This window comes from Lynx canadensis, chromosome B3, assembly GCF_007474595.2.
Source record: "Lynx canadensis isolate LIC74 chromosome B3, mLynCan4.pri.v2, whole genome shotgun sequence".
NCBI classification, from domain to species: Eukaryota; Metazoa; Chordata; class Mammalia; order Carnivora; family Felidae; genus Lynx; species Lynx canadensis.
Window position 1 is genome coordinate 80,586,954 of NC_044308.2, and position 19,650 is coordinate 80,606,603.

The 19,650-nt window shown below is 41.8% G+C and overlaps 1 protein-coding gene across 1 annotated transcript; it reads left to right on the plus strand.

The window, feature by feature from the left end:
- Nucleotides 1-5,186: 5,186 nt before the first annotated feature.
- COCH (cochlin) lies at nucleotides 5,187-19,108 on the plus strand. Its single transcript, XM_030318888.1, has 12 exons — nucleotides 5,187-5,242; nucleotides 5,589-5,646; nucleotides 5,736-5,783; nucleotides 7,864-8,020; nucleotides 9,086-9,219; nucleotides 9,719-9,781; nucleotides 10,931-10,975; nucleotides 11,062-11,209; nucleotides 14,434-14,537; nucleotides 15,256-15,482; nucleotides 15,652-16,168; nucleotides 18,764-19,108. The coding sequence occupies exons 2-12, from the start codon at nucleotides 5,613-5,615 to the stop codon at nucleotides 18,937-18,939; spliced, it is 1,653 nt and encodes a 550-aa protein (XP_030174748.1). The 5' UTR covers nucleotides 5,187-5,242; nucleotides 5,589-5,612; the 3' UTR covers nucleotides 18,940-19,108.
- Nucleotides 19,109-19,650: the final 542 nt, after the last annotated feature.

Below are 19,650 nucleotides of genomic sequence, written 5' to 3' on the forward strand. Positions count from 1 at the left end.
AATAGGGAATCTGGGTGTAGGATTAACAGTAGCTCTCTGTGTTATTGATTTTTTGGTAAACCTACTGCCAGCATGGCTTAGTTGGTTAAGCATCTGACTTTGGCTCAGGTCATGACCTCCTGGTTCATGAGTTTGAGCCCCACATTGGGTTCTGCACTCTCCCTCTCTCTATCTCTCTGCCCCTTCCCCACTTGCACTGTCTCTCTCAAAATAAATAAATAGAGCTTTAAAAAATAAAACTGTTCTAAAGTACTTTCTAAAAATTAGTACAAGGGGGCGCTCCTGGCTGGCTTGGTCTGTACAGCATATGACTTTTGCTCTCAGGGTCTTAAGTTCAACCACATTGGGCACAGAGCTTACTTTAAAGTAATAATAATAATAAAATTAAAATTAACAGATAAATAGTACAAGGGAACAAATGATAAGATAGAATGGGATTGATTCATTCGTTCAACAAATACTTATTGAATAACCATTATGTGCTAGACACTGCACTGGGAACTACGGGTACAGCAATGATCAAAGAGGGAAAGAGACTTGTTCTTGAGGAGCTTACACGGGATGTAGGCTGGGCCTTTTAGAATGAATTCATGTTCCCTGCCACAGCTTTCCTCACTCAGGAGGGAAGTTTTGGTGGCACTCCAGTGGCCAATGTGACCTCTATTACTTGATGTTAAATAGGGGCAAAGGTAATCCAGTCCATAGTTTAGCAGTGAGAGGTGAAAAGAAAGGGAACTTGCACAGGAAATGATGGCTTCTGGGACAGGTGAGAGCCAGCTGGCACAGCCAGTGTTTCCTAAGGCCTTCCAAACCCCAGAAAAATGGCATAGCCCTTGAAGCCACTATATGCCCAGGAAGCATTTGCCCAATCACAGAAAGTGGCCAGGGGGAGGTCTCTTCCAATCACTTGGTCTAATCCATTTCACCCTATAGGAAAGGAAACTGAGTTCCAGAAAAAGAGAGTGATTTCTAGTGGTCACAGGACTATCTCTGAATCAACTTTTTTTTCCCCCTCCACGTTTTTATTTAAATTACAGTTAGTTAACATACAGTGTAATCTTAGTTTCAGGTGTAGAATTGAGTGTGAATCAACTTTTTGATTTTCACTCCTCAGAAGCTGTAGACATTTATTCTGTTGCCAGAAATCATCAAAAACTGAAAGGCCAGATGTACATACTTGCTTAGTAGTAGATGTGAACAAAAAACAATCAGGCAAACTAGATCTAGAAAAAACATCAATGTGGTAAGATAACATAGGTGATGGGAGTTTTCAAACTGATTATGGTCCATAACCTATGGGATACTGCAGGATAAACATACACTTCCCTAAAGGGAACAAATTCACTTTAAGTTCACTGTGACTGAAATAAAACCAAGTTACTACGTATTGCATTAGCTAAGTAAGTTTACAGGGGAGCTAAGGATAGGGGGTGGGACAAGACTGATACTCTTTTTAAAGATAAAAATTAAAATTAAAAGGGGTACCTGGGTGGCTCAGTGGGTTAAGCGTCCAACTTCAGCTCAAGTCATGATCTTCCGGTTTGTGAGTTTGAGCCCAGCATTGAGCTCTGTGCTGACAGCTCAGAGCCTGGAGCCTGCTTCGGATTCTGTGTCTCCCTCTCTCTCTGCCCCTCCCCTGCTCATGCTCGGTCTCTCTCTGTTTCTCAAAAATGAATAAACGTTAAAGAAAATTAAAAAATAAAAGATCAACAACAAGAACATTAAAACTTCCAGGTAACACCAGCTTCATACTTAGGTAAAGACAAAACAGAGAAGGGACCTGTAAACTAAGAGCTTATCTGTGCAGGTAATGAACCAAATCTAATCAGAGAACCAAACTATTCTTGAGGAACTCTTTTGAGCTGCCAGCAGCATCCTGAAGCCTAAAAATCCCACCTACGGTAATAGTTTTACAGGTAGCTCACTCCCTTAACAAGGCCAGCCCATTCTGTGACCTGACAGCACACTTGGGGATAATTACTTTTGAAACTGAGTTTTCAACTCTTCTGTTAGGGATTATTTTTAAAGTTTCATTTATTTATATTTTTAGTAATCACTGCACCCAATGTGGGACTCAAACTCATGACCCCCTGATCAAGAGTTGCAAGCTCTTCTGACAGAGCCAGCCAGGCGCCCATTAATGATTGTTTTTAAACAAACATCAGGCCAGAAGATGCTTCCATGTTTTATCTGGGAAACACAGTAGGCATATTTTTGATGGAATTTTAATGAAAAGATAATGAAAGAAGAGAGGAAAATTAGAATTATTAGCTTAACCTCTAATAGTGAGCTAAGTATTACGCATCCTGGGCAGCCCATTAGAATCACCTGGGAGCTTTAAAAAATTCTAACACACTGGCCCCATCCCAGACTAATTACATAAAATCTCCAGGGTGGGACTCAGGCTTTGGTACTTTTTAAAGCTCCCCCAGGTGATTCCATTGTGCAGCCCAGTTAGGAATCCACTGCTCTACAAGGAGTTATTCTAAATTTTGGATATCAAATAGTCTTAATTAAAGCAGGGTAAACTACCCAGGCATCTCAGGAGTACAATAACCCAAAATGTCACCCAACTGAATGCAAAACTATAATTTTAACAATTTGTCTTTTTAAGTCAAACATACCCAGATTCCTTTGGCTTTCCCTCTATTCTACAGATATTCCCACAGCAGAGACAACTACCTCTCAAGTTAGTTTTTCCTTAATATACTTATGGTGAACATGAGGTACAAACTGAGAATGAAAAATCTCATCCCCACTCCCCCACCCTTCTTGGTTGGCCTTTCAAACCAGAAAAACAAAGGAAGAAAAACTTCTCTTAAATGTTTCAAAACACAATAATTAAAATTGTATCTTTGGGTAAACAACTGTGAAACTCAATGAGGTATTTCCTTTATTTTTTAAGAGTCATAGACTCAGAGTCAATCATGGAAACAGCTGCATAGTTTTCATTCTGCCAAATGGTTCAGTGAAATTACATCACAGGAGGGCTGTGCCCCATGGGAGTTCTGAAGAGCACGCACCCCTCTGGCCATTTGGGCACCTGTCTGCAGAGCTGTGGAGTGGGAGTTGTTTTCCAAGGATCTGAACTCTCCCTCATTATATAGCATTATGACAATCTGCCCAGCCTAATTGGAAGAGATTATCCAACACTGATTGAGGATACTCAATAAACAATCATGGAAAAGACAGCTTTAATAGTCCTGAAGGCTTGAAATTTCTACCAAGAAAAATATCAGGGGTGGTGGCTAGAATACTGGGTTTCGAAGAAAAGGGCAATTGTCTCTACCATGGAAGAGTTTACATCTTTAAAGCAGCCATGAAAGTAAGAATAAAAAACTTCCCAGCCAACAAATGTTATTTAATTAGTCTTTCTCTCCAGAAGACACTCAAATAGTAAATAGTAAAGGGAATGAAATCAGCACCACCCCCCTCCCCCCCACAGTTGCCTGATTCAAACACTGACTCATTCCAGATGGAGAGGATAGTTGTAAAACCACTACAGTGTTTGGCTTCCAGGTGGGGGTGCTATGTATCTTTCCTAATACCAAATGTACGGGAATACTACTGAGCAATAAAAAACAAGTACATACGGACACCAGGGTAGCTCAGTCGGTTAAGCATCCAACTTTATTTCAGGTCATGATCTCAGCATTGGGAGTTCGAGCCTCGCCACCGGCTCCGTACTGGCAGCTCGGAGCCTGGAACCTGCTTCAGATTCTGTGCCACCCTCTCTCTCTGCCCCTCCCTCACACTCTGTCCCTCTCTCGCTCTCAAAAATTAATAAGCATTTAAAAACCTTTTAAAAAGCAAGTACACATACATGCCACAACATGGATAAACCTCAAAGACATTATGTTCAGTAACAGAGGTTGTATTATTCCATTTATATAAAATGTCAATAAAGGCAAATGTATAGAGACAGGAAGCAAATCAGTATGGCCTAGGGCTGAGGGTGGGGAACAATTGACTCAATGAGGAGAAGGGGTCCTTTTGGGGGTAAGGCAAAGGTTCTAAAATTGGATTGTGGTGATGGCTGTACAACTCTGTAAATTCACTAAAAATCATGGTTTTATGGCATATAAATTATTGCTTATTCTTTGGACTAAATAAAACTATTTGAAAAAACGATACCCTGCCACCTCTTCTGGGTCTGGAGATGGTTCCTAGGCTGCTGTGGAGGTCACTGCCACGGAGGTCACACTGCCTGTCAATTCTGCTTTCTCCCACTTCCACCTGTTAAAAATTACCAGGATGAGAGAGGACACATTACCAAATCTGAGGTTCTGTGCAATCACTACAGACACCAGGTCTGGGAACTGGGAGAGGCAATCAAGCATAATTCCTTCCTGACGCAGAAAGGAAGAAAAGGCAAATACAATGAGGGGCCCGGGCCACCTCCAAAGCGTGGCCTTGCGCATTACAGTGAATGGAGCCCGCTGGGGAAAATCCGATTCCAGCAGAAACCAAGTCGGAAGGCTGCTGGATCCCTATGGTCGAAAGAATAACCAATCAGTTGACAGGGTTTCTAAAAATACGAGGGACGCGTTTGCCAAACCCAGGTTGCGTTTGCTTTAGAAGTAGGAACTCCGTTTCCACGCGAGCACGAAGTTGGAAAGTTTGGTTCCGAGGCCGCGTGGACCTGGTAGCTCTCTGGGGGCGCAAGGCCTGGGCGGGCGGCGGCCCTGGGTCACCTCAGCCGCCTGGGCCAAAGCAGAGCCGGGGTTCACCGCGAGGGCCGCAGCTCCCCCGTCGGGAACCGCGAGTGGGGGACCATCCCTCCTCAGCCCGGGTGAGGCCGGCCCCGCACGTCGGGCAGCCTCCCCGCCCGGAGCGCAGTCCAGCCGGGGCGGCCGGCGCCGGGGACCCCGGGCTCACCGCGCGCGTCCCCAGGCTCGGGTCCCACCTCTGTCCTACACGCGTTCCCACACCCCTGACGCCGGGTCCCGCGGGGTCTCCGGGACTCTGCCGCGGGCCTTCGCTCCTCCCCTAGGGACGGACGCGGCGTCCGGGTGGCCGAGGTCCGCGCCGCGGGGGGAGGCGCCTGGGCGCGGGCCTCCCCCCGGGACCGGCAGGGGGTGAGGGCGGAGCTGGCCGGCCGCCGCCCGGCCCCGGGGGACCGGCTCCCAGCCCCCTCCCCACGCGCCCCCCGCACAGTGCTCATGCGCGCGGCCCGGCCTTTATAGCGGCGGCGGGAGCCGCGCTTTCCGCACTCAGGCGCAGCCGGGCGGATCCGACTCAGGTGGGGAGCCCTAGGCGTCCGGCGGCGGGCGTGCGGGTCCCTGCCACCTGCTTGTCTGAGTCTCTCCTTTGTCGCGCCCAGCTTCTTTCTGTCTTGATATCGCACCCCCTCCTCCGGGCCGAGGTTGCACATCGATGCTGGGTTTGGCTCGATTTGCAGCCAGAACATCGCCTCCAGATAGAGCGCTAGCTCGGGGGCAGCGGCCTCTTAGGTCTCCTCCCTCCCCTCCGCCGCCCCTGGGTTTCCGAGGGGTGCGGGATCTCTAACGGGAGGGCCGGCCCAGTGTGGTGGGGACGTAAGGGTCTCCCTTCCCGAGAGCCTCCCTTGCATTTTCCCTTTCTCCCAGGACCGAGCAGCCCCCTCGACCACCATGTCTGCAGCCTGGATCCCCGTTCTCTGCCTCGGTGGGTACGCGCTCCTCCCCAATCCCCTTCCCCTCGCACCAAGCGGGGTGGAGGCTGGGGCGATCCCTCGCGCTGTGTTCTCTTCGCAGGTGTCTGTCTGCTGCTGCTGCCGGAACCTGCGGGCAGCGAGGGAGCCGGTGAGTTACGTGTTCACGGGTCAGGGAAGCAGGGCTCGGTCCAGGCGGTGGGAGGGGCTGGGGGCCGGCGGGTAGAAGCGCGCCCAGACCGAGTCCCTGGACTGTGGCCCTAGGGAAGGTTCAAGGCGCCAAGGTTGGAGCGGCTGTCTGGCGCACCCGCATCCATTCCCACAGCCTGTCTACGCGGGCTTACTCATTTCTCCCGCGCGAGGGGGCCCCTGGTATCCGATGGGGACGTTCTTCCCCAAGGCGCGGAGAACGAAGCCTCCCGGAATCCACTCGCCACATCGCGGGAGGCACCTGGCGACGCGATCCTCGGCATCAAAGGTCAAGGCGGGGGAGTATTCGTTGAGTCCCACCAAGAGGCACACTAGTCCCGGGTTGTCCACGGCGTTTGAGGCCAGGGATAAGCCTCCCAGACCCGACTAAAGACTGCGAGAGCTGACAGGGACAGAGAAATGCTATGTCCCACCTTGCTTGAACCCCTGGTTTCTAGGAATAACCTCTATTTATAGACCCATTTCGTATTGGAGAGAGTCTAAAAACAGTTTGTTCCACATGTATAAGTCCGAGTATGGGTGTGTGTGTTTTCTACAATATAAAAGGCAAACTCTTTTTACAAAATCTATCCTTTGTTTTCCTGAAAGGAGGAATCAGGGTAAGTAAGACACACACACACCCACACACTCACTCACTCACTCACTCACTCCCTCACTCACTCCCTTACTCCCTTACTCAAGTCAGCATTGGCAGCTAAAGGCAGAGCCTCTGATGACACCAAAAGTGGTAGGAAGGATTCAGGCTGTTTGATAACAGGTATGGGGCGCATAGGTTTGAGGCTATTGTTTTTGGTAAGGATTTTAACTTGCACCGCGATCTTTAGTCTTGCACAGCTAAGGAGTCAGGATTGTACCTGACATCCTGCCTTCCCTTCCATGGACACGTACAGTCCAGGGTGCCGCTCAGCACAGAGAGCTTTGGGAAGAGGGTCATTGTTAGAGGCAGGCTACTCAAAGGGGCAGTATGACCAGATAGTATTACTGTCTTGGGGAAAAGGTGCTTTTTTGGTTTTTTATTAACATCTGTTTCAGAAAGGTTTGGGTAATCACAATATTCTTGTGTTTGGAAAGGAGTATTTAATAACATTATTCTCAACTTAAAATTTATAGTAAATTGATGAGTTAACATGTGGTATTATATTATCTTGTTACATGTTGCCAATAGCTTGTGTCTACCTAACATCTTTTGTAGTACAAACTTCAGTTCCTTATTAGTTGGGTTGGCTGTGTAAAACTTGAGAGTATTGACACTGTTTTCTAAAAATGCATTCACTGTCTGATAGATCTCTCTGGGCAGATTTTGACCAGAAATAAGCAGGTTCAGTTCAGATAAAAATGCTTCATTCCAAAGGGACTAACTTCCCTGATTCCCTGATTCTGATTCCCTTCCCTGATTCTGCAGAAGTTGAGCTGTGTGACCTAGAGCAAATTAACCCCATGGCTTTAATTTCTGCATCTGTAAAATGAACGATTGAGCTAAATGACATTTTGTAAAGTGAAACATCTTTTTACTGGCCTACTTAAGAGATAATTTTAAGACACTGCAGTTGGAGGAAAACTAGTGTAAATGCTCTTCCAAAGCAAAGGATGAGACTTGAAGAGGTTTGTGCATGTGTCTATGAAGATATTCCTCATAGGCTTGGCCCAGATATAATATCGTTAGCTCAGGCAACTGTGTCCACAGTTATCGCTGTGAGATTTTTACGTTTCTAGAATGAACTAATAAATGGTGACTGACTAATGTCATTTTCCAGTTCTGATATATTCCCAGTTATATATTCCCAAGCTCATAAGAACTGAGAAAATTCTCCTATTAGGCTTTGGAGTGGTTGAGGACTAGATTATATTGGAAATCTGGGTTTTGGCTAGCTAAAATCTGGAATGGTGTGGTACATATGTTAATATTCTTAAGAAGTGTAGAACTTAGGGAGGTAAACCTTCAACCTCAGACCCTAGTTTCCACCTCCCCATCCCCCTCAAAGTCCCAAGAATGGTCACTACATTCCCTCCTTTCTCTTCAGTTCCCATTGCTATCACATGCTTTACCCGAGGCCTGGACATCAGGAAAGAGAAAGCAGATGTCCTCTGCCCAGGGGGCTGCTCTCTTGAGGAATTCTCCGTATTTGGGAACATAGTGTATGCATCTGTATCAAGCATATGTGGTGCAGCTATCCACAGGTAAGCTGAAACATGCCAAGGGGAGAGAAATCCAAGTGTGATGATTTCCTTTCCCTCTTTAGCCACATGGACAGACCCACTATCTTCTTTCTTTTGGTGCCAATTTTGGCCATAGAAGATAGATACATTTTTTTAACTTTTTTTTTTTAACGTTTATTTATTTTTGAGACAGAGACAGAGCATGAACGGGGGAGGGTCAGAGAGAGGGAGACACAGAATCTGAAACAGGCTCCAGGCTCTGAGCTGTCAGCACAGAGCCCGACGCGGGGCTCGAACTCATGGACCATGAGATCATGACCTGAGCCGAAGTCGGCCGCTTAACCGACTGAGCCACCCAGGCGCCCTGATAGATACATTTTTAAGGTTTTCCTGGATATCCATGAAGCACCAGCTACACAAAGTAAGATTTCTGACTAAAGACAAATTGTATTATTTCTTGGCAGCTAGATTCCTGTGATTTTAGAACATTCCTAATCATGTAATATATTAGTGAGTTTTTACTGTGTGCCAGACATAGTTTTAACTTCCATGAGAACTTGAGAATTGTATAGGGTGGGTACAATTTTATTCCATTTTATAGATGAAGAAACAACTCAGTTGCCAAGGATCTTGCCCACAGTCATCATTGTCAGGCAAATGCCAGAGCTGGAAATGAAAGGCCAGGTCTGCTTCCAGATCCCGTATTCATCACACATTCTGCTATCCTACAAGACTTTGTGTGTGTGTGTGTGTGTTGTCCAAAGACATGTAGTTAAAGTACCTTAGAAAACTAAGAAAATTATTTGGTGCTCTTAACCCTGAATCTCCGAGCTGCAGGGAATGGGATCTTATAGGTATGTTCCTATCAACATTTAAGAAGTTTGACAGCATAAAACCATTTTTTCCCAGGCAGATGTTGTACCTATGTTAGCATGTTTTTAAAAAGGCCAACAGCATCCTTAGATGCCTTCCCTGATAAACTATTTTCTTGATTATCAGAACAATAGATGTAACATGGCACTATAAGTCAGTCGGATACCCCTGGAAAAGTGTGGGTAGAATATCGGCTGTTTTTCTGTGTTGCAGGGGAGTAATCAGCAACTCAGGGGGACCTGTACGAATATATAGCCTACCAGGTCGAGAAAACTATTCCTCAGTAGTTGCCAATGGCATTCAGTCTCAAACACTTTCCAGATGGTCTGCTTCTTTCACAGTGACAAGTAGGTACAATTACATTGATTTTACCTTTGTGTAAATATTGCCTGACTCTCAAAAAAGTTTTCTGCTGTTCTTAGCCCAACATCTTTGACTTTGATAGAAAAGCCTGTGATTAAGACTTGAAAGAGTCAACTATGGGTTAGAATCAGCGACCTGGACAAGCAAAGCCCACTCAGGCCAAACTTGGCTGAATGGAGGAAGGATAATCTTGCTGTTAGAAGGTTGCAGTAGAAACTTGTGATCAGAATGCCCTGACACTTACACTAAATCAAAAAACTAATGAATGAAAATGAATGTGAATTCATTTTTGGTGATCCTTTTAAAATACAATTTAATAGATAAGAATTCATTTTGGTCTTTGAAACTCGCATGAAGCAATTACTCATGCAGTTGCCATTACTTGATTACATTTATCATCCCATAGACACCTAAGTTAGATTCATGATATTTTGATGGTAAAGAAGGAAGAGGAAAAAAATAGTCTTCTCTTTATTTTAACAGAAGGTAAAAGTGGTACCCAGGAGGCCACAGGACAAGCAGTGTCCACAGCACGTCCATCAACAGGTATGGAAGCTATCTCCTAGTAGCCTGGCACAACATTTAGAAGTTAAAAATAAATGTGTTGTTGATAGCTTTCCTTTAAAAAGTAATTGACGTTGGGGCACCTGCGTGGCTTAGTTAAGCATCCAGCTCTTGGTTTCAGCTCAAGTCATGATCTCACAGTTTGTGGGTTCGAGCCCTGCATTGGGCTCTGCACTGACAGTGTGGAGCCTTCTTGGAAGTCCTCTCTGTCCCTTTCTCTCTGCTCCTCCCCTGCTTGCTCTCTCTCTCTCTCTCAAAAATAAGTAAGTTAAAAATAAACAAATAAAAAATAAAAAGTGATGTTAAACACAAAACCAGGGCACCTAGGTAGCTCTGTTAGTTGAGCATCCGACTCTTGATTTCAGGTCAGGTCATGATCCTGGGGTTATAGGATCGAGCCTTGCGTCGAGCTCTGCACCAAGCATTGACCTTGCTTAAGATTCTGTCTCTCCCTCTGCCCCTCTCTCCTGCTCGTGCCCTATCTCAAAAATTAAAAAAAATTAAGAAACACAAAACAAATATCTTAAGTTTACTAGTGCATTATATAAGGAAACATTTTATATTTCAAATTCCTATCCTTCTATTTTCAATTATAAACTCTGCTACCAAACATTCTCTTGAAGTCCTACTATTTCTTTCTGATCTAATAAACCATGCCTAGAAACTGGACAAAGTGACTTCCTAGCTCCATTCGTCATATGAATAAAAGGAATTCAATGTGTGTCCATTTTAACAAAGGCCAGGAATCTCCTTTCCTAAGATTGTGGCAGTTTTAAAGTCAAAGAAATTAAGAACATTAGAATCTAACTCTTGGCATTTCTGGTCCTGCCTCAATTGTGGGTTTGAGATATCAAGTCCTGAATTGGTGGCAAGGCTTACAACAGTCCTGACTTCTTTGTTGGGGCATTTCTTCCCCAGTCCAAAAAGCTGTGAACAAATTATTTTTTTTACAAAACAAGTGTTTTTAAGAATGGCACTCCTTGTCACAAGCTTCTTGCTTCTTGCTATGAAATTTTATTCATTTAAAAATAATATTGATGGCTTTTAGGAAAATAATATGCTCACTATAGATACCTTGCTTCTTGCTATGAAACTGTCTTCCTATTGATGCCACTGCTTCCTTTGTTTCAGGTAAACGACTAAAGAAAACACCTGAAAAGAAAACTGGCAATAAAGGTAAGAGTCCACATATCCATTTGGGAAAATAACATTTTCCCTCCCTTTGAAACTGCTAACGGAGAGACATGTTTGGGTTTTCACAGACTGTAAAGCAGACATTGCATTTCTGATTGATGGAAGTTTTAATATTGGGCAGCGCCGATTTAATCTACAGAAGAATTTTGTTGGCAAGGTGGCTCTAATGTTGGGAATTGGAACAGAAGGACCACACGTGGGCCTTGTTCAAGCCAGGTACCAACTTGTTAAAATGGAAAGAGACTTGATGATAAAAGATCAGCCGTTTTAGTGGATACATGTATTTCAGTACAGTATAAACACATAGAGTTGTGGATAGTCTGAATCCCTGAACTGTAAATATAGGATGTAAGACTGCCTAAGCAGACGGGGTAGGTCTAAGTGCTTCCTTTTTGGAATAAAAAGATTCAGAGAATTTGATGACCAGAAGGTAGACTAAAAAGGTTTTGTTGTTCATACAACAAAATTACCTCTGTACAAATTACCTCTGTACATATACTCTGCTCAATTCCTGATTCTTCTTTGCTGAAGGAAGAAATTATAGGTCTGTTTCTTTTCCCTATTCTGTCATTATTCTTTTAAACATTTCCCATAGTTCCATGAGTGCAGATCTGAAGCTCGATCTTTTTAATTTTATTCATTTAAAAATAATATTGATGGCTTTTAGGAAAATAATATGCTCACTATAGATACCTTGAAAAACATATAAAGCACAAGAAAAACAAATTTCCCAAATATGCTCTCCCGAGATAATCACTATAAAATGTTTGATACCCTTTCAGTATTTTAAGAAAATGCTTGTACATGTGCATGTCTGTGTGTGTGTGTGTAATTGAAGTATGGTTGACACACAATGTTACATTAGTTTCAGGTGTACGACATAGTGATTCAACATTGTGGATTATGCCATGTTCCCTGCAAGTGTAGCTCCCATCTGTCACCATAAGATGCTGTTACGGTGCCATTGACGATATTCCTTATGCTGTACCTTTTATTCTCTTGGCTTACTCATTTCATAACTGGAAGCCTGTATCTCGCATTCCCCTTCCACCACTTTTTCCATCCTTCACCCCTTTCTGCATAATGTGTTTTTCAAAAGTTCAAACTATAAAAATGTTTTATGTCCTGTTTTTTCATCCCTTTGTATTTTGAGCATTTTACACCACAAATGCTCTAAATCGATGATGTTTTAGAATGTTCCTTTGCATGACTGTTTAACTGTTCTTCCATTTTTTTCACCATCGGACATTACATTGTGATTAACATCCTTATGTCACCCTTGTGCCATCTTTGATTAGTTCATTAGACTAGATTTCTAAAAGTGAGATTGGGTCAAAAGGTTCTGACATTTTTAAGGTTTCGGATACAAAGTTTAATTGCTTTCTAGAAAGTTGACCCAGTTTGGGGCGCCTGGGTGGCGCAGTCGGTTAAGCGTCCGACTTCAGCCAGGTCACGATCTCGCGGTCCGTGAGTTCGAGCCCCGCGTCAGGCTCTGGGCTGATGGCTCGGAGCCTGGAGCCTGTTTCTGATTCTGTGTCTCCCTCTCTCTCTGCCCCTCCCCCGTTCATGCTCTGTCTCTCTCTGTCCCAAAAAAAAAAAAAAAAAAGAAAAAAAAGAAAGTTGACCCAGTTTAAATTGCTGTCACCAGTACTACACCTACTAATTTCTATTTCATTTATTCTTATGTTTTACAACTGGTTCTTAATTTAAATAGAATTTTTTTGGTATGAGAATTTGGTATGAGAATTTTTTGGTTTTCTACATAATTTAACTATTTGTCCCATATCTTTAAAACAGATGACTTTATTTCATTGATTTGTAAGGCCAATTTTATATGCAAGTTAAGCAAGTCAGTTTCCTTGATCTATAAGCCAATTCTTACATCTTTTCTACAATGCTCTGATAATTGTAGCTTTATTGTACATTTTAACATCCTGGGTGGGGGGGGGGACAAATTCCACTCAGTACTTTTCTTCTTACATTTTTTTCTTTGCTATTTGTATCCAATTCTTTTTCAAGATGACAGCTACACTATCTCGTAGAATCAAACAAGACTAGCTTCTCTATAAACTTTGAGACTTCTAGTTTACCGATTAAAAAAATTTTTTTAACGTTTATTCATTTTTTGATACAGACAGAGTGTGAGTGGAGGAGGGGCAGAGAGAGAGGGAGACACAGAATCCAAATCAAGCTCCAGGCTCTGAACTGACAGCACAGAGACCGACACGGGGTTCAAACTCACGGATTGTGAGATCATGACCTGAGCTGAAGTTGGACGCCTAACCGACTGAGCCACCCAGGCACCCCTATAGTTTTCCTGTTTTAGGAAGAGCCTCAGAATAAACTATATAAAGAGTTTATATTTAAGCAGAATAACAATGTAACATTAAGGATGCAAAATTAAGAATAAATCTCCTAAATCACAATTGGGATAGTTCAAAGTGACCATTAATGTGAAAAGGTTATCTACCCATAATATCTGATTTTGTGGCCCAACATTTCACCAGATATACAGAAAGATATGCAGAAGTACAGTCAGTGCTATACTTTTACCTCAAAAATCTTGACTTAATGGCAATTGATAATACTAAGATCTTAAAATTTTGCACTTATGAAATACTGACTTATCTAAAAACCAACACAACAAATGGTTGTGTAACTGTTTTACTCATCATGGTTTCTAATAAACATAGAGTAGTGATAAAAGTGAGTTGAAATCCTTTTACTATTAAATATGGAAAGTCCCAAATATTACAATGTACATAATTTGGAGATCAGTGTATGTCAATATCATTTTTTATAACACAAATCCAAAATTGTAATACTTGATACATTTTCTTGTTATCTTCTCATTTTTAAAACGTTGGCCTCGGTGTCCTTAAAATTGCCTCTTCTAACCAGAAGCCTGAGTTAATAGACCCACACTGTTGAGTGCTTCCATGGTCTCCCACTGGAACAGACCTAGCCTCACACCCAGTCACCTTCCAGTACTCTGGTGCCCTACTCTGCAGATTTCCATTAAGCCCAGTGCCTTCAGCTAACCCTGGTTTCAGGTGTTCTGGAGCCAGACAAACCTGAATTTAAAGTGCAGCAGTGTTTTGTTGGGCAACCTACCAAAATGCTGTGAGCCTCAGTTTCTTCGCTTACATAGTAGGGATAGTAGTTTACACTGTGTAGAGTTAGGATGAAATGAGATGATACATGTAATACGTATTTAGCATATTACCCAGATAAACCCTCAAGGTAGCAATTGTTTTTGTTAATTTCTGCAAGATGCCTTGAAATTTAAGTAAGGATGCAATACTTTAGTTGACTGTACACTATGGGATTAAGAAACTTAGGCATTGGCCAATTTACTTTTTTTTTAAGTTATATAATGTTGCTTGTTTTGCCTTTCCAGTTCTCTCTAGATAACATTTTTTTCCTATTTTTCCACTTAGTGAACATCCCAAAATAGAATTTTATTTGAAAAACTTTACATCAGCCAAAGATGTTTTGTTTGCCATAAAGGAAGTAGGTTTCAGAGGGGGTAATTCCAATACAGGTAAGTAGACTTTGGCACCTGGAATGTAACACAGGAGAGGGTTATGAAGCAGTCAGACATGTAAAGCAGTATTAGGCTATTTTATTTAAGCAGATGTGAAACTCTTCCTCTTGACACTGAAATCTTGGCTAGGTTTGTACTTGATCATCTAAGATACTCAATTTATAATGAAAAACATGCCAAAGGGTTAACTAATATTGCTTGTTTAAAACAAGCCAAAAAAGTATCGTGATTTATAATCCTTATATTGGATAGAACAGATGCCACTTTAGAGAAGTACGTGTTCAGCAAGTTAAAAAGAAGCAAAGATCAACAGACTTGTTTAACAAATGCAGATGTGGCAGAAAGAACTAGCTTAGCACTATAGACCCTCTGAAGGGACATTTCTTGTTCTGAGTCTTTAGAGGTAATCAGTCACTAAGGGGCTAGATAGCAAAAGTACAGTGGTGGGAGTCAGTTGTGTTTCTGACGATTGATGTAAGGTAAGGAAAAATGAGGCTTCTGGGAGGTGATGGGGGAAGTAATGTGGGTTGTGAAGACAAAAAAAAAAAATAGATCTGATGGATAATTAAACTTTTGCATCTGATGCATCTATTATAGAACCAAGTTCTATGTAAGTTAAATTCTTAAACTTTTGGTGTCATCAAGTTGGTACAGGGAAATAGAAATGTCATTTGAGCAGTGGTGCTGCTCCAGCTTGCTTCTTCTTCAAATCTAGGAAAAGCCTTGAAGCATACGGCCCAGAAATTCTTCACAGCAGATGCTGGAGTAAGAAGAGGGATCCCCAAAGTGGTGGTGGTATTTATTGATGGCTGGCCTTCTGATGACATTGAGGAAGCAGGCATTGTGGCCAGAGAGTTTGGTGTGAATGTATTTATAGTTTCTGTGGCCAAGCCTATCCCTGAAGAACTGGGGATGGTTCAGGATGTTGCATTTGTTGACAAGGTAAGGAGGTGAGGGGTCTTTTCTGTTAGGGTAGTTACTCAGTTTTTGGACCTTCAGGCATAGTGCTGACTGGCCCTTATCTGGATTAACTCTGAACATTCAAGATTTAATGTTTTTATCATTTTTAAGAAGACACACTTTTTGATCCCATTTATGTCTCCCCCATTAGGCTGTCTGTCGGAACAATGGCTTCTTCTCTTACCACATGCCCAACTGGTTTGGCACCACGAAATATGTAAAGCCTCTGGTACAGAAGCTCTGCACTCATGAGCAAATGATGTGCAGCAAGACCTGCTATAACTCAGTGAACATTGCCTTTCTAATTGATGGTTCCAGCAGTGTTGGAGACAGTAATTTTCGCCTCATGCTTGAGTTTGTTTCCAACATAGCCAAGACTTTTGAAATCTCAGACATTGGTGCCAAGATTGCTGCTGTGCAGTTCACCTATGATCAGCGCACAGAATTCACTTTCACTGATTACAGCACCAAAGAGAATGTCCTAGCTGTTATCAGAAACATTCGCTACATGAGCGGTGGAACAGCTACAGGTGATGCCATTTCCTTCACTGTTAGAAACGTGTTTGGTCCTGTGAGGGATAGCCCCAACAAGAACTTCCTGGTAATTGTCACAGACGGGCAGTCCTATGACGATGTTCGAGGCCCTGCTGCTGCTGCACACGATGCAGGTAAGTTCTTGTCCTTTGTCAGTAGGTAACTGAGGAGGGGTTCAGTGAGTTTTGTAAATATAAATGTAAGCATTTATTTTATTGAACAAACACGTATGTAATGGCAATCATTGTTCTAAGAGCTTTACTCAATATTAACTGACTTAAGTGTCAAACCAGTCCTATGAATGTCATTCTACAGATAAGGCAACAAATTTCCTCAAGACCACAGCTAGCAAGTGGTGAGGCCAGTATTCAAACCCAGGCATTCTGGCTGAGTCCACACTCCTCACCACTGTATTGTTGGGAGAAGTGCCATGAGAACCATGTCATGTGTCAAAGAAGCATGTTACAGGTGCTTATGTTGGGCCCAAACTTGGAATATATCCCCCGACCCAATCACAATTTATCATAATTTACCATGAACCTATTTGATAATTTATCCTTTTTTAAAAGGTAGTTTTGAGTCTGGCATGAGTTTTCTAAGATGTTAGAGTCCCCAGTAGACTTTAATTCTATTCCATCTAAACTTCCTTTTTAGATTCTTAGTCTTTTCTTTTTAAGATAATAAAAACACACTCTGATGTTATAAAACAGTATAAAAAGGTCTTCTTTCTCCCTTACCCCAACCTTAATATTACTTTTGGCAAAGGCGACTCATTCCTGAAAACATTAGCATAATGTGTTGCTGAGATCAAATAGGGCAACAAAAAGCTGACGTTCCCTTTCCTGGGATAAAACTGAGTGATTGTGGTCCAATAATACTTAATAAAAAAAACAAAAAACAAAACGCTAACTTGGGAGAGGGGAATTAGCGGCCTTGCATTTTTGTATACTTTTCCACACTTTTCCCTATTTAATTCCTCATGACTTAACTTTTTCCCTCTTACACATTAGCCACTGTTATATACTTTTATATTGATGAAATGCTGTTTAGTAGGGTAGAGAACCCATCCGCGCAACTTAAGCTATATGTTGGCTTATTTATATACATCTAGCTTGTTTTATCCATCAGTAGCTAACCTAAATCGAAGACCTGTTTGCTATCATCCTTCTTAAAAACGTATCTTACTGAACTAATTTGTGGTTAACGGGGTTCAGGCTAAATTAACTGAACTAGATTAAATCAAATATATTTCCCCAATGTAATTAGCTGAGCTTCAGGAGGTTATGCCACACCATTTTCATGAAAATTATCCTTTAGAGATTGTGAAGTGCAAGTTAACAAAAGCCGGAATACAGGTAGGTTTTCAAGGCTAGGTCGTAACTTTTTTAATTGTTTAGCTCTGACCCAATATATAATTACAATCTGAGCTTCAGTCAGTCTACAAGTGAGGAAAACTGAGGGGGGAAACTTTTTGTTTTCTTTTGCCAAGGGAGGAGATGGGAGTATTGAGTGGGGTAATAAATCAGAAATTGTTTCAAGGAGCTTTTACATAATCTAAACCTGCTTTATTTACATCTCAAGTATTTACAATTTTGAGCACTGAATACCATTAGAATGGGGATGAAGTCCTAGAAGTGACTTCAGAAGCTCTCCAAACATAGGAAATTTCACTCAAAAGAAAGATGGTAGGATACACTAAGAATGTGCTAAACAACTACTGCAGTTGGATTGAGGTAAATCAAACTGGTGTAGTTATCACCTTAACCAAAATGTAGTTGGAATACAAGCCGCCTACTGGTGCAAGGGCATGTAGAGGTTATGCCTCAATGTGTAACTAGAAGAAATTATTCCAGCTGCACAGACCCTTTTCTCTTTGGCTGTTTTTTTCACCAGATTTTTTGCTTTGGGGTTAGACACTCACCATTTCTTTTTTTGCGTTTTAAGTATAGTTTTAGAGAGCATGTGGGCACAGGAGTGCACACCTGAGCAGGAGGTGGGGGGGGGGAAGGGGGGAGAGGGAGGGAGGGAGGATATCCCAAAGCACCCAACGCTAACAGCAGAGTGGGGAAGGGGAAGAGGCATGGGGGGGGGGTGGCAATCCCACAACTGTGAGATCATGACCTGAGCTGAAACCAAGAGCTGGAAACTTAACCAACTGAGCCACCCAAGCGCCTAACACTGACAATTTCTGACTACTGGTCATTTTGCCAATGTAACATACACATCAAAATTGCAAAGTTCTCATTATTCAGAAGACTAGTCACCATTTCCAATGCAAGAGCCTTAGAAAACTTCCATTTATGTATCCCAGACTCTGTTATACTGGCTAGGCCTCCAGTCTAATGATTAACTGGAGTGATGATAGCAGGCAGACCATTCTCCTGCCAATCTCAGGCAGTTTTCACCATTTCACTAAGTATGTTATAGTTATTTATTTTTTTAAGAAGTTATCTATCAGGTCATCACATAACTTTTTGTCAGTGATCATGTGATTTATTTGCCAATGTGGTAAGTTATACTGATGGCAAACTTTTGGTTTGGGCCCAACTGGTTAGCCATTCTCATGACTGTTTAAACCTAGCTAACCATTTGGTGAAGGAGATTTAATCCTTCAGACATTATAGAGCTTCCTCTCCAACTGTAAACTGAGTCATGAAAAATAATTACATCTGGTTTTCTGTATAAGCTGCAGCTTGGTTCTAATGCATGCAAAAATATTTTCATTGTAGGTATTACCATCTTTTCTGTTGGAGTGGCTTGGGCACCTTTGGATGACCTGAAAGATATGGCCTCTAAACCAAAGGAGTCACATGCTTTCTTCACGAGAGAGTTCACAGGATTAGAACCAATTGTTTCCGACGTCATCAGAGGCATTTGTAGAGATTTCTTGGAATCCCAGCAATAATGGTAACATTTTGACAACTGAAAGAAAAAGTGTAAGAGGATGTAATGTATGTCATTTTCTCCTAATACTGAAATACTATATAGCATACTAGGACCAGATACAAAACTATTATATTAAAAATGCCAACAGCTGTTTCAAGCAAATAAGCATTCATTTAAAGCTACTACCTTCTAATTACAATTTAGAATTATTAAACACTCTGCTGAGGCTTCATAATCATGACCCTTATAAACTCTGGAAACAGGAGATATTGTGGATCCGAATCTTAAGAATTCTAAAATGCGTATTAAATGTACAGAGACATAAATTCCATAGCTCAATAAAAGAATCTGATACTGAGAACAAAAGCAACATTCCTTCTCTCATCATTCTGTATTAAATATATAAAGAGAATGAAACTTAAATAGTTCTTTAACTCAGTTCATATGTAAGTCATTTTTCCCATAATGGATGTTGTCTTAAAACCAATAAGAGTTATTACTTAATAAAAAGTTTTAATTATGAATCAAATGGAAGGGAATGAAGTATCAAGCTTCTTTTGTAGTGTATTTTCACAATAACATAACTGAACTATCTCACTGAATAAGATAGAATTGTCTGATATTTTTCTATTTATATCCTTAATTTTATATGTGTATAGATATATTTGGCTTATACTCTAAAAGTCATCCATGTACTGAAAAAAATGTTGGTAAATTTTTACTTACCACT

What these genes read in the sequence shown, in the direction of transcription:
- COCH (XM_030318888.1), top strand. Translation starts at nt 5,613, where the DNA reads ATGTCTGCAGCCTGGATCCCCGTTCTCTGCCTCG. An exon ending in GATCCCCGTTCTCTGCCTCG is followed by an intron (nt 5,647 to 5,735) that starts GTGGGTACGCGC and finishes TTCTCTTCGCAG; the next exon opens with GTGTCTGTCTGCTGCTGCTG. An exon ending in AGGGGGTAATTCCAATACAG is followed by an intron (nt 14,538 to 15,255) that starts GTAAGTAGACTT and finishes CTTCAAATCTAG; the next exon opens with GAAAAGCCTTGAAGCATACG.